General features: G+C 46.0%; 1 protein-coding gene across 2 annotated transcripts in view; it reads right to left on the bottom strand.

Annotated features, from left to right (window-relative positions):
• Window positions 1-12,415: 12,415 nt before the first annotated feature.
• The window catches only part of GPR107 (G protein-coupled receptor 107), a 36,074-nt gene continuing 33,287 nt past the window's right edge, over window positions 12,416-15,202 (bottom strand). For both annotated transcript variants that reach the window (XM_075112512.1, XM_075112511.1), the window contains one exon: window positions 12,416-13,942. In XM_075112512.1, coding sequence (XP_074968613.1) covers window positions 13,846-13,942 — 97 coding nt within the window. In that variant the 3' untranslated portion in view covers window positions 12,416-13,845. The remainder of the gene's footprint in view (window positions 13,943-15,202) is intronic.

The following is a 15,202-nucleotide window of genomic DNA, read 5'->3' as shown; positions in this document are numbered from 1 at the left end:
GCATCTTCCAATTCCTGGCTGCCCCCAGGTGGAGGCAGGTCCTCTCACCCCAGGATCCTCAGGGCTCTTGTGAGCCTTCGTTCACTTCCTGCAAAGCGCACATGGACACCAAGTTCCATCCCTTCAAAAATCCCACAGATTCAACCTACAGCGGGTTTGCGGCACAGCCAGGAAACCATGCAAGCGCTAAAAGCGGTGGCACTCAGCTCTTTTCCACCTCAAAACCATACAGGGTTTTATGCTTCTACAAAAGCTCTCTGTGTATGAACACACATTCATTAGCTGTACTGATGCACATGATAAATACAGTTTTCTTCCCACCTATGTTGCAATGAAGGCCTCGCTAGAGCTGCCCAGGCATGCCTGGACTTCTGTGGTAGCAGCCAAGGAGGGAAAAAAAACTGTACGTGGATACAGCAAAAGCTGTCTGCAAAGCTGCAGAGAGCACAACATAAAACACACCAGGTAGTTGCAAAGGGGATGAGGGGCACAGCTGGTGCAACACTGATCTCCGCACCTTTTTTGTTCTTTACCATTAAAGGGTTGCCTGACACTTCCCCAGGGATACATTCCCCAGGTAGATATTTCTAAAACGAACAGTCCTCTATTACCCAGCCTTCCACAACGGAGCTCATTAAAGCAGAACAGTATAAAAACACTGCCACCACGTCCCAGCTCAGGCACCCAGCAGCGGCACACCCCAGGGATGAACAGGAGTAACGGCACTGAGCAACAGGGGATTCGCAGCACATGGGCTGCGAGAACTCCATGAGGCTCATGTCTCCTCCCCAGCATCCCTCCCAGTCACTCCCAATATTTGCAGGGCTTTTAGAGACCAAGTCCCCACCTGTGACTCAGGCATAGGCCTCAGCAGATTTAAGTTTGATCCCCAAAACTGCTGCAAAATGCCCTGTGTGGCCCCGTCCTTTGCTGCCCATCAGCAAAACACCAATTTTTGCAGTAATTCCCTTCATCTGTGGTCCCTGGGCTGCAACCGTGTTGCAGCAGGGGTGTCCTGCTGGGTGCAGAGCACAACCTGTCCCACACGCAGCTGGAGAGATCAGCAAGGTTCCCAACCTTCCCCGCACAGCACAGGCATTTTAGCACAAGCTCTGCTGATGCAAAACTGATGTTAAAGGGATTTAATTCTATTTAAAACTCTACCCTGCCTCCACCATGGGGAACATTGAAGAGAGAGCTCAGATCACACAGCTGAGAGGAGAAAAGTAATTGGAAACTGTGCCAGTCAGTTTCTCTTCCTAATTATTAGCTTTAACCCTATTATTGCTTAAATAACATCACTCATGGCATTTTCTGGGATGCAGTGACATTTCTAGAGCCAGAAAAACACAGCCCCAGCCCAGAGAGACGCCTGGGGTGAGCAGGATTGAAATCTGAACAGTGACTGGGGCACAAAACACCCTGGGAAGGAGCCAGGGTTCTTTGCTCAGAGAGGAAAAACAAATGCAGGGCCAGCCCTTGAGAGCAGGTTTGCTTTGCAAATCCCCCTGTTCCTCTTCTGGGGAACACCTCTGCAGCCCAGGCAGCACTCGCATCTCCCCGCTGCCGGCGACCGCAGCCCAAGCTTGCAGCCTGCCCAGCCCTGGCCCGGGCTGGCTTTTTCATTAAGCGACTGCGTGTGCTGCGTGCGGTGCATCCGCCGTCTGTTCACCATATTGCAATGCGCTGCCATGGAAATGATCATTCCCTGGGCGATAGTTGCTGTCGCTGCCACGGTCGGAGCAGGGACTTGCTTATAGGGAAGCCGCTGCCTCTCCTGCCACGCCAGCGCCGGAGGTTGAGATGGGATCTGAGGACACTCCATGCTCTGACTGCAAAAGCTGGCTGCGTGGGCTGCGCAGCCGAGCCTGTGTCTGCGGAAAGCTTTTCCTTCCTCGGGTATTTACTTAAAAGTGTTTAATAAAACCACTGAGCTCTTTTTCCTCAGGACACAGCAAACGTGTCAGGCTCAGCCACGCAGCCTTTGTTCCACGTGGGCTCACCACGCTGCAAGCATTTAATAAAGCATTCTTAGGCGCCATCATGGGGGTTTTCCCTAACGCGTCCTCGTTGATTTAATTGTCGGGATTACTGTCACCTCGGGGGAACAGTGCTGCGTGCAAGCAGTGAAGTTCGGTCCCCCCTGCTCTAGGGCGTTCGCTTGCTTTGCTTCATTGCAAAAGGTCTTTTCTTTCCTCCCTTCCTTGCTCCTGCTGACGTGTTCAGATGTGGTATAACACAGCCAAAGCACAGCACCCTCCCGCCACCACGTCAGGCACGGCTGGAGCCATGAGTGGGGCTGAAAATTGGGAATAGGGTCGTATCCAGTATCCCACACTTGCACTCTTGGATGTGGATGGATGCAGGAGGTGCCCTGGGAAGGGGAGGAGAAAGGCAGGGGATGGGCTGACCTGAGCTGAGCTCAGCCCAATTCGTGCCTTCCTCCTCCCCTTCCCAGGGCTGGATGAGGCCCCACACAGGGTCCACTCACGCTTCAGGCTTCACCAACCCCCTTTTTCCTACTGCATCGCTAAAGCCACGCATCCATCCGTTACTGCCATCTTTGTGGCCAATGTTACCCCCAGACCTGTGAGCTTGTGAACATCCCCCTTCCACATCCACTCGTGCAAAAGCAGATTAAGAAAGTACTCCAAAAACAACCCGACCATGCAAGCAAGGAATCTGGCGCTGAAGACAGCAGCAGCAAAGGCAAACAGCTTCGCTGGGCAGTGAACTCACGGAGCTGAGCACACAGAGCCGTACTTTGTGCTTTTTTGTGAAAAAGCCAAGTTTTGTGAAGAATTTTCTTGTGTCAAAGCAGGGAGGTAGCAGGGCGGTAGTGAAGCCTCAAAGCTTAGGATGGGCAAGGAACATACACGAGATTAATTATATAAACTACAAGACTAGTGGGTATTTTAACATTAATGCCTAACTGATCTGACTCAATCAGAAAAAGAGCCAAAGAAATTACTGGCATCAGCACTGGCTGCTCCACCAGAAAAGCCGTGGTCACTGCTGGCACGCAGAGCCACCAAAACAGTTGTTTTTCAAAGGGTTTTGAAAAAAAAAAAACGCCAATCAAGCGAGTTCAACATCCTGGCACAACAGCCACAAACGGGAATGCAGGAATGCATTGGCTGGTCGTGGGGACATCCTCGGCCGTGGCCGGGCTTCTCAGGCATCACCCTAGTCTCTGATTACAACGATTTTACACAGCTGTATGATTTCAAGACTGTTGGCAGCTTTAAATGGGACTCCACAGCTTCACGCTCATCAACCAGTGCTTTTCTGAAGCTCTTCTAAAGCTTGACAAGATACGAGCCATGCTGCTCCTGCTTCGCCCCTGGCTTCACTGCGGGCCACAGCAAACACCAAGCGCTGGCAGTTACCGTGGTCGCTCTTTAGTTGTATAGAGGTCAGTTATCAAAAGTAAGAAAGCGTAAAAAAAAAATAATCAAGGTTTATGACCAAAAACACACCGAGGCTCGAACTATAGCAGCTCTACTGGCTGTCAGCATTACAAATTAATGTCAGCTAGCACGGCATTTCAGCGCCAATACATAGCGTGGCTTTAGAGGAAACGCAACAGAAACCAAACATACCAGGTTTTGGGGTAAATAGCAGTGGGAATGATGCCCTGCAGGCTCTTTCCCCAGGAAACAGAGTTGCAGATGTTGAAATGATGGCTAAATGCAGAGGAAGGTCTGGAAATGAGTACAACTGTGCCAAGGCTGCAGGTAAGAGCTGTCCTTCCAGACTTGACGTGCAGCCGATGCGCTGAGTGTTACAATTTGCTACACTATTAATTTCTCTGTTAAATTCTAGTATATTTTTTTAAAGACTATATTCTCCTCACAGCCTCTGGGCTGTAATTGTTATGCTAATGTGGGAACCTGGAAAGGGTGGCTGTGGGGAAGCAGCTGTTCTCCCAGTTGCCTGCCTTGGGGAGCCAGCACTTGGCAGAGACACAGCCAAGCAGGAGGTGGTGTTGCGATCTTCCTTTGTGGCACATCACAAATCACAGCTGGCAACTGGGAAACCACCTTCTTTTTCTGCTCCTGCCACACTCACCTTGCAGTGCAGGACCTACAGAGCTCAGCTCAGCTGCCTTGAGCCTTCAAACAAGGCTCGATACCAGAAGCAGGCAGCGCTTTTGTTCAGGGACAGAAATTAAAAGACTCCTTGTAACATCAACCAAGCAAGTGCTGTGCAGTGGTGTGTGGTGAGATAAGATCACAGTTGCAGAGGCAGCAGCAGCTTTTTGCAGCGAAGATGCCCCACAGCATCCACCAGTGCCATCAGGGCTGAAAGAGGGGTTGGAGAGGCTGCCCTTCACCCTGTGAGTGATGCACTGTACAAGGTTACTTGAGCACCGTTCACCAGTTCTGCTGCACAGCTTTAGCAGGTGATTTTACTCAGAAAAAAACCCAAACCAACTCTCTGAGAGAAGTGCCCCTAAGCCTGCAAGACTGGGGTTTGGAGCAGAACAAAGACTTTAAAAAAATGTTATATATACACAAGAACCTTCACGCTAAAGGGAAGGTACACAGCTGCCAGCTGTCTGCTGTCCTGCCCAGATCTTCGCTCTGAAGATATCTCGGTGTCTCTGACCATTCGATGCTGAGCCGTGAGCACTCACAGCGGGCACAGGGGAACAGTTGCGGTGGTGGTTTTCACGCCATGAGCCAGACAGAAGTCAGCCTCTTTCAAAGATTACTCATGAGTCATATGAGATCGTCAGCCTCTCGGTGCGTGGAGTCTGTCTGCTGCACCCACCACCGCACCCGGGTGCTGCCACGGAGCAGCCCAAGCAGCAGGTCACTGCTGGCCTGGTCTAGGTTTAAGAGGAGATACAAGCCTCTCGAGCAAGCTTTGTAAGCAAACGGTGCTCTCAGCGGTGATGTCTGTCCACCCAAACCCCACCATGCAATTATTAAAAAACAAACACCCAAACAGAAACCCACAAAACCGAAAACACATTCGAACATACAACACTCAACCTGTACCTATTTTTCAATTTTCATTGCCGTAAGAGGTTGAACATTTGCCTCCCACAAGGCTGCTCTGATTCATGGCAATACACAGGCATTGCGTGCTTGGTAAATCCCAGCAGATATTTCTGCTCAGTTTTTGCAACAACAGTTCAAACCCCAGCTTATCACGAACACAGATTAGGGCACACATGCACCAGCTTCATTTTAACACAGTACCTTTATGTTCCTCCTACAGAGCAGCCGAGCTCACTCAGAGTATCTACTAGGTTTAACAGTAAAACAAAAACGAGCCCCCAAACCAGGAATTATACATGCAATATACTTCACACAGAGATAAGCAAATGGAAAAAGACTGACTCAGGCGTTTAGTCCAGCTCACAGCCCATAAGGGGTCGTTCCCTACAGTATATTTAGCAGTGATTTGTCCAGTCTAGTGTTGATTATATAAAACAACACAGAGCTGCCTCCATTTCACCAGGGAGATTGTTTGCAGCCAAACCTATTTCATTGGCAAAAAGTTTCTCCTAACATCTTGCCTTCCTCCTTCATTTCATCTCACCTCTCCACAGCTCAGGCCTTGAGCCACACTAATGGATTCCCCACCCATTTCTGCAGTTCCCCCCCCATGCAGCCATTTTGTAGCATGCTACATCTTCTTGGCTCTCTTCAATCATGACTTAGGCTTACAGCTTTAATGCTTGTAATCTTCTGTCATTGCCCAATTCTCACATCCTAGTCACTGCAGCTGTTCTTTGTAGCCCCTCCAATTTGGCTACTGCCTCCTGGTATGACAGCCATCCCAAAACGAACAAGTTTGGCTTCTCCCAAGGGATGCAGACCAACACCTTCACAGCTGTGCCAGGTATGGGATTCCTTCTGACTACACAGAGCTCCTGCAGAACAAAGCACCCAGGGCAGCTCAGGGGAAGAGGCAGCCGAGGCACTAACAACTGCTCTTCTGCGCTCTGCAGTAAGTGGTGGGTACGCGGGCATTCACAGGGCAATGGGCTGCCAATAGGATACGGTGCCACCCTACAAAAATGACTGCAGATCAGCACCTCAGAACAGAGTCCTCAGGACCAGAAAACCCCCTATTAATATATTGCCACAGGAGACCCACGTTGTTAACAGCTCCTTTCGTTAAGGATGCTGGATCCCCTCCACTTTGGTCCTCACCTATGCCGCCTAACACCACAGCAACAGCCTCACCTTGCATGTCTTTTTTTTTTCCAGCACTACAAGAGCCATCTCATGCGTTATATCTCAGCCACCCCACTAAAACATTCCACAGGGGAAAAGAGTCACAAGAAAGCAGTGCCACCTGAGCTACATTACTTTTCCATGGATGAGAGGGGAGAGAAGGGGTGACATGCATTTGTTACTAGTTAAGACACAGAGAAGCCCTTCCTAACTGAGGACCCCAGTATCAGGATCAGCTGTGCCAATACAAGCTGTATTATTACCTCTTCTGTACAAAGCAATTTGTTTTTATTGACCATTCACTATACAGGGCACTCCAACACGCTCCTGCTCATTAGAGTCTGTCAGTCAAAAGGCAAAGTAAAAGCAAGATTTAAAGAGAAGGCAGCTCTTCACAGTCATGAAGATAATCTTGCTCGAGCAAGAGCATTGACAGCAGGCAGCCTGGACTGCATCAAGGAGCAGCAGATGATCAAGAAAGCTCCGAATGTCAGACACTAGAAGAAAATCCTTAAAGCAGGTAAAACAATTTACCTCCTCTGGACAGAAAAACACCTACAAACTTGCATCCAAACACAGCACATTAAGGAAAGCTTTGTCAGAGCTCTGGTTTTGTTTATTCTCCTCCCTATGTAAGTCTACCAGACAATCTCTGCTTGCAATAGACATTCAATCTAGGAGCTCTGTTGCAATTAGGGGCTTTTTTTTTGTCTCTCCTTGGAGAAGATAGTCAGAAATCAATATTTTTTTTTTCCCCCCACATAACCTACGCTTAGTCTCAGTCTCAAGTGAGTCTTCCCAGAATTTAGTCCCAGTTTACACACCCCTCTCCTAACATTTCACCTTTCATTGCAGCCGAGCGAGTTTTTGGCCCAGTGCAGCTAATGCCACTGGAGGACTGTGCTCTTAGAACAGGGATGAGTTTGGCTGCTGTCACTTTAAGGGGAGATATTTTAAGGCCCAACATAAAAGAGAAAAAGCAGAGGATGTTCAGTTTGAAGAAACTGAACATGAGAACCACCTGTATAAAATAGAGATAGGCTACCCCAGTGCAACAAGCAGCCATCGCCTTCATCACATGAAGTTTGGTTTATTCTCCAGAAAGGTATTAGTAACTCCAAACCCGTGTACTTTTTATAGTTTAGTTCCCTGGTAAAACACCACCCACCCAAAGGCTTGAGGCAATGCAGAACTGGCTGCTTGGGATTTGCAGGGTAGAAAACACAGGCTATTTTTGGCATTACCCCTCTGTGGTAGGATGAGAACTACAGGCTAAACTGTAAAAAACATCTTGAAGACCTAACATTTTGTGATGCAGGACATATGCTCTGAGGGGTGGGAGATTACCAGGAAGCACATTTTACAGAAATACTTTGCCCTCCTCATCCCTGCCAACCCAAGCAACTCGCAGAACTGAAACGCATGGTTAGAGCCTGACATCTCAGGAGGAGAACAACTACTTAAGTCCAAAATCACCCTCAATCCAGCCTAAAACAAACAGGTCAGGGATCTGCCCCTTTGAGATTATGTGGCCAGATCCACAAAGGATGTTAAAATACAGGTTCTACCCTCAATTTGTATCTGGTCACCAAGGTTCAAAGCACCAGCTCCTTGCCCTCCCTTGCATGGCAAGCTGACACCAAGCCCCGTGGAACGAGGAGGCCACAAGGCCGGCGAGCAGCCGGCAGCCCTGGAGGGGCCTGCCTGCCCAGGACTGCCAGGCTGCGAGAAACAGGGCTAGAAAGAAACACACTTCCATCCAGTCAAGACAGGCCACGGAAACTACTGCAGAAGATCAGCTTACAAAACTAAAAGAGCAACTAGGCACATACAAGCACGGCTGTAATACCTGGAGGTCTTTCAGCCCAAGGAAAGGCACGTCAGAGAGCTGTGCCGCGGCTCACCGACAGGAAAGCTTTTCCCATAGGTTACGGCTACACAGGACTGTTGAGAGTTGGCCCTGTACCCATAAGGCATATGTTAAAGGCTGCAAATGGAAGTTCAGCTTGGGGAAATGCAGGCTGTGGAATCAAGAGGCCAGCTTAGTTGCCAGAAGTTCAGAAGCAGAAAATGGAGATGCATTAAATTTCATTCTGGTCAATCTTTATTTTACATGTTTGCATCACAGAAGAGAAATCAAGTTACACAGACGATCCTGATTTGTATCCACCTTGCTTCTCTTCAAATCCTGGTGTCTATTCTTCTAATAAAGTTTAAAAAAATACTGAAAAAATCCATTTGTACATCTGAACACAAACTAAGGAATAGGATATTTACAGGTTGCCAAAAACTCTGGAACTGGACCTTGCTGTACACAGGAAAGTCTTTGAGTTCTTCTGGAGGTCGTTTACTAAATGAATTCAAAGCTACATTGTACAAGGTGCCCTAAAGCTGCTTAATGACACAAGAGGATCTAGAATTAATTATTAATAGTTCCTAAAGGGAAAGGGAAGCTATTTAGACCCATACTCTGTTTTGACAGAACAGGTACCAGATCAACGCTCCAGTATCCTAGCTACAAGACAAAGTGCTTCTGATAATGCGGAGGTCAGGCTCTACTTTATTACACAGAGAGCAGAATGCCGAGTGGAATCCCACAGGGAAATATTTATTAAGAATTATCCTTTCTATAGGATTGCTGCAGTCAAACATAAATGGGTTCTTGAGCCTACAAGGAGTGACTCTTCTCAGCCACTTGCTTCCTATACCATTACTTTACACATAAATGAGCATCTCTATTTTTCTTAAATCCTGTTCCAGCCACTTGCAAGTACATATCATGCAGAGTTCTTACAGGATCATTGCTATATCCACGTGAGAAACTACAAGCGGGAAAATACACAGCTTCCCAATATTGCTAAGTAAAAGTGATTAATAAGCCCAAACCAGCATCATTCCCAGCGGCTACAAGAAAAGCCACATTAATCCAATTTAGAACAATGTTTTCCAGCAAATCAACCCCAGGGAACACAAAGAAACATTGGTGAAGCACCTCTGGACAGTGCCATCTCAGTTTTCATGAAACATTCAGGTTACCGAAGTTACACACAAGGTCACAGGTTTTAGACAGTTTTAAGTCCCATTACACTTCAAATATCACTGCATCTTCCACCTACGCAGACCACAACTCCATGCTCTTTGTAAAAAGGTGAAGGATGGGGAAACGTTTTATGACTGAAGTGGAGAACGTAACACAGAATCAATAAAACACATTTTCTTTAAAGTATTAGTGGTCTGTTAGCTATCATGACAGGTCAAACTGAAGGAGACAAACCAGGTAGACTGAAGGAGGAAGGATTTCCTTCCCTTCAATACCTGCCCTACTACCAGATTGGTTTTTTTTAATAAGCTAAGCAACTTCAGTTCTCAGAGCTCAACAGAACATACAAATACCCAATATTTGCTTCAAATGCAGCTGGGCAGTTTTCAAACAGACAACAAAAAAACCTCCTTTCTTGTCAATTTGATTGTCACTGGCCAGGCTGCATCTCTCTTCTTTAAGAGGAGCATACTGTAAAAAAAAAAAAAAAGACTTGACACACAAAAAGATCTTCCATTGGACTTTCACCAAGTGTGCACACTGGAGTGATAGGACGTGCCCTTTCATGGCCAGGAGGAGCATTACAGTGCTTAAGAATACATGGTAGATGCACACTCATGCTAGAAAGAGTCCACTTAGCTTAGAAAAATACATCTTCCACGTTACTAGCTCCAAGACAAAATACTGCAATGCAGCAAATTTTTACAACATGCTCCCAGGGTATGCCAGCATGGAAATCCAGGAACAGGGCACTCAGCTGGAGAGAAACACTGAACAATGCACTGCACAGATCATGACATGCTGAGTTAGATGACAACATGAAAGAGCATCTTAATAGGACAGCATGTGGCTTCAACTCAAACTGCTACATTTTGAGCAAGCAGCAGCAATGTTCCAGATGACCCCATTATGTCTTGCTTTCTTTTAGTAAGTCTCTTGATGAACCATCAAGGAAAACGTTTTTCAAGCCTGAAAAAAAATGCAAGTCTGGCACTTGCACTGCAAGGAGGTTTCCTCTGGAAGACAGCTTGCTGAGCAGTTACAGCAGGAAAGAGGAGTGCATCAGTGGCATTTGCATGTCATTATCAATAGGGATTTATTAGGGCATAACCTGCATCACAACTGAACACTGAACCAACCTCATTTTTGTCTGCAGAGGGTGCTGAGTGCTCCACTGCAGCAACATACACGGATGCATTCAAAGCCTGCTTTTCCAGGACTCCTGTCATTATACCACTACGTACCCGCAGGGTGATTGTTTTCGTTGCTCACGACAGTACAAGGCAAAGCCAGGAAAGTAAGGCTGTATCCCAAAACAATCTGTAAGCCACAAGCAGCTCTTCTATTTTCCCTCCCCATAAAAGACAGCTTCCTACCGATAGACAACCGTGAGCATCTGAGAGGCAAGCACTGCTATTACCCTGCCTGGTGAGCTCCAAGCTGCCACTTTTCACTAGCAAGAGAGAGTCATGCACTTGCCAGTCATGCAGGCATGGGTTTGCCTTGGGAGGAAGGGGGAGGGGGCAGCCCTCCCGTTGATGCTTTGCGGTGCAGCGCACACTGTGCTGCCGAGAAGCACAGCTGCAGTCATCCTCTCCATCTTCCAACATCCCAGCCACCATCTAATCCATCACACAACTCATTTTTCAACCTGCTGTGAGGAATTCCACCAGAGAAAGTGGAAATTTACTTTGGTAATGGCTGCAGTAAGAAGCTTCTATCACTCTGGTTTCTGACTTGTACACCCACATTCATTTTCTTTACTAATGCTTAGGTCTGACTACTTACTGTTGTGCTGCTGGTCGGCATCCTGCGTTAAGTGCCGGCTGATGTTGGTTGTAGAGCTGACTGCTGAAGCTCAGGTCTGAACTTGGAAACAGCTCTTCTAAAAACACTTTCGGAGTACTGCCATGGCTTTTCATGCCAAGACAAAAAAAAGTCACCCATTTTTTGGCCTTTGACTAGCAAGCCAGGGACTTGGCAGATGAACCTACACCATGCGCAACTTTCGCAAAAAAGTGCATATAAAAAAGAAACCTGAGACTAAGGTAAAAGCACTCGCCAAATCAGCGGCTCCACTGATGCTGAGGTATGGAATAGGCAGCTGTTTGGAACCAGCTCAGCCCATGCTGGGATCCCAGCACAGCCCCTCGTGTTTTTGAGTGGATCACCACACCCATCAGGATTTTACATCTCATTCACAGAAGGTATTAACAGGTTCTAGGACAGCATCATGTCTGGATTAACACCGTTACTGCGCTTCCGCTCCTGACAGCAGGCCCCTCACATACTTCAGTGTCAACAGCCTTCAAGTCTCCAGTGGGCTACTCTGAACAAAGTTTATGGCCTGTTTGAGTAGCCCTTTGGATGCAGACAGTGACATTTCCACAGGGACAGAGTAACCATGCAAGGAGTGAGAGGATGAGTTTTTCAGGTATCGTATTTAAGTGTATGATGAGCTGGGACTGCTTATGTTTGTTTATAGTCCAATTTCTTACACCTCAGCTATTTAATATGCAGAAGACTTCTTCATACAGAAGGTCTAAAAGGCTCATAGCTCACCTCACAGCCTTTCTAGTTATGTAGGCTTTTCTGTTTTCACTAAAACTGTATCTTTGCAAAACAATGACAGCAAAAGTCAAACCACCACTGCTGCTATTACTATGCAGTTACAGCTGGGGAAAAAAAACATAGAAGAGGACTCTGTACCCAGAGAAGGCGGCTATTCTTGTGCTCTATCAGACGAGAAAGCAGTTCCAGGTATCAAAGCAGGTAGATTCATTTCTACCATTTCCACAATGCATAGAACCAACACCTGGGAAAAGGAGTGGCAAGAACACAATACTGCTCTCCAAACAGCAAGTCTTGGTACATTCTGCTCATTTAAGATCTCTACAATCCCTGTTCAAGGCTGAGGAACAGGTGGTTCAAGGTTCCAGAGAAAGTCTCCCTTCCGAGATTAAGGAATAGAAAAACCTAGTGCTCTAACAGTCCTCTAATAAATTGTGCACCAGAGATGTAGTCCCTTCAGTCAAAAAAAGCAATTCCTAAGTGAGTTCATAAAAGATGCCGGCATATCCGAGCTCTGTGATGATGACTATCCCTGTCACCCCGACAGAAGCACTTTGCTCAACAGCACCGTATGTCAATGTCTCTACATGACTATTAAAGCTGCAGTAGGTCAGTGAGTTATACTTTATTTATTTTTCTTAAAGCTTATCCTCATTACATCAGTGAGCCACTTCCATCCTCCCCCAAGTTAACAACCATTTGCTATGCCTCACTACTACAGCTATGGGCACCAGCTCACCTTACTAACAATAGCAGAGTACTACAGATACAATGCACGTGGCTCTAAAGGCTCCACTGCAAGTTGGCAGCTAATAGTTAAGACTTGGTATTCCCCTGCATTAAGTGTTCTGGTCCTAATCTTCTCCTTTCCTGACAAAAACCATTTAGGACTGGAAGCTGCAGTTACCTGGTTTTGGCAGCAATACCATTTTGACCAGTTCAGCCCATCTCAAACAGCAATCATCATTAATCCTACATAGCCAGAGAGGTACAATTAACCACCCAGAGAGGCTCAGGATGATGGTGTACCAGAGGTTTATGCTGCAGTACATTTGCTAGACAGATTTCCACTGGAGATTCTGGTACTGTTTATACTGTGCCAGAAAGGAGTGTCTTTTGGAAATATTTTACCTTGAAAATACTTTATGAAGCAGACCAAAGTGCTCTGGGTCACAGCTTGAAATTAAGTGTTTAAGATAGCATGGCAGACCCCTAAAAAGCAAGCACCAGTCTTACACCTCTTGTGTACTTCTTGTCAGGTGGGGTGTGAATCAAGAGCAACTCCATGAACAGTGGAGAGTTTACATTAATGCTTTTGCACTATGGGCTAGTGCTTTTAATGGAGAACAGTCACTTGCTTCCTATACAGCAATACATTTGAAAACCTGGCACATTCGAGTGGATACCTGCATGGATAAGACAAGATAGTTATTAACTTTCCCACTGATGTGAGTGGTGGCAGAAGTCGTCCAACCCAATATCCCATTTAGTTTCTCAAATAACTGCAGTTGTTTCCATTAATTTGCTTTGCAATGTTTTGTCCAAGCTAAAATGAGATTTTTTATGTAAAAAGAAAAAGAATACTTACATCTCATCTTCTTTTCCCACCTTCTGACACGCTTTGTAATTCCCAGCATACATGTTACATAGCAAATGTGGGTATATATGCGCATTATATAAAATATATAGTTTACGTACACGCTAAAGATCTCTCTTCACATTAGTATTACACATTCTGAAGAACGCAGCTGCAAACAATTCAGAATACCTAACCAATCCAGAAAGGGGGAAAAAAAAAAAAAAAAAAAAGAGTAAGCTACCCAAAATCCCCAGGAAAGCTTTGCACTCCTTGCAGGTACCAAGAGATCCCATTTTCTTATGATCAGAGGAATAGTTGTATGTCTGCACTGCTTTGCTCCCCCTAGACACACCCCGCTCTGCAGTTTCAGTGTTGGGAAGTGCTAGTTGCTCCCTTTCCACTGAGAGTAATAATAAATTAAAAAAAAAGTTTCTCTGAAAGTGCTGCCTTAGTCCAGTCCATCATGCCGTGCTTTCCCACTCGCCCCGGGGCTCTGCTGAACCATTCACCACTTTCTTGACCTTCTTCATGCCCTCCATTACTCCAGAAGTCGTCACCCTGCAAGAGAAGGGAGAAACATCAGAGATCTGAGCTTGAACTGTAACATCCGTTTCACCAGTAGCCCAGGCTTGTGTTCCTGGGCATCTCAAATAATGCTTCAAGTGTCTCATTACCAAGACCTAGCAGTCTCCATATTTGGCCTTTTCTATTGCTACCATTTGCAGGCCAGGTACCGTCCGGGACACAACACTGATGGGCGGTAGAAGCAAGGCTGTTGTACTTGAGAGCCTCAAGGGCCTCCCCATCTATCATTAAACTAAATGAGCAAATAATATTTGCTCATACTTGAAAGAAGATATCGGGGTGGTTAAACGGTTAAAACAGATGTTTATTTGCTAAAGCTTGAGCAGCTTGCTTAAACATTTTTCTATACAGCTGAACATCCAAAATCTATGCATTAAATACTTTCTTTTGCATTTGCAATGCTTTTAATAGGTAGACCATATTATACAAATGCACATGCAGTGGCCAGTACCCCAAATGAACCTTATTAGCTTAATGCACACCATCTCCTGTTAATAGCAAAATTACTCAATGAGCAGCAACAAAACAGACGAGAGAGGTCATCCTTTTTATACCATCCAAGTCTGGATCTGTCATGGCAATCTGACCATTGAACTATAAAGCCTTATAATACCATTCAAACATTAGGCAGACTGAACTGTTTATCTAGCCAGAACAGCACTGCTCCTCTCAGAGCTACCTTGGCTATCCAACAAGCTTTTCAGCCCGGTAGCTTTCTCTGTTGCTATACAAAACAGGCTATTTGCATGCACAAGACATCTGCTTTATTCTTTTGCACAATGTTATTCTCATTCCATACAGGTATTTTTTTTCCCCCCACAAATGTGCTACAGAGGTTATTTTGGATGCTGACAGTAAGAGTGCCAATAGCTCAATGCATTCACAAGGGATGCCTGGAAGCATACATAAAACTGTCCTGTTCAAAAGATGCTGCTGTCAGTCTAGTGTACTTTCGCCTGCTGTTTGCCAGGTAAGAATACTTTATTTGATCAGACTACCCAACAGCATTTTCACAGTATCACCCAAGAAAAGAAATAGTCTTCAGATACATTCTTGTCATAATGCCCTTAGTTCCATGTTAGGTATCAACTTCTGTACATGTAAAAATGATTTACTCAAAGTGGTGTGTTCAGCTTCTCTCTAGCTGTGGCAGTACAGGGATCGTCAGTGGTTCAGACACTTTAGAGCGGGCCTAGATGAGCTTGTGTTTAAGGGAATAGGGAAAGGGTCAGA

Source organism: Phalacrocorax aristotelis, chromosome 17 (genome assembly GCF_949628215.1).
Source record: "Phalacrocorax aristotelis chromosome 17, bGulAri2.1, whole genome shotgun sequence".
Taxonomy (NCBI): Eukaryota; Metazoa; Chordata; class Aves; order Suliformes; family Phalacrocoracidae; genus Phalacrocorax; species Phalacrocorax aristotelis.
The sequence above is the reverse complement of the archived record's forward strand: the minus strand, read 5'-3'. Positions and strand labels throughout refer to the sequence as shown.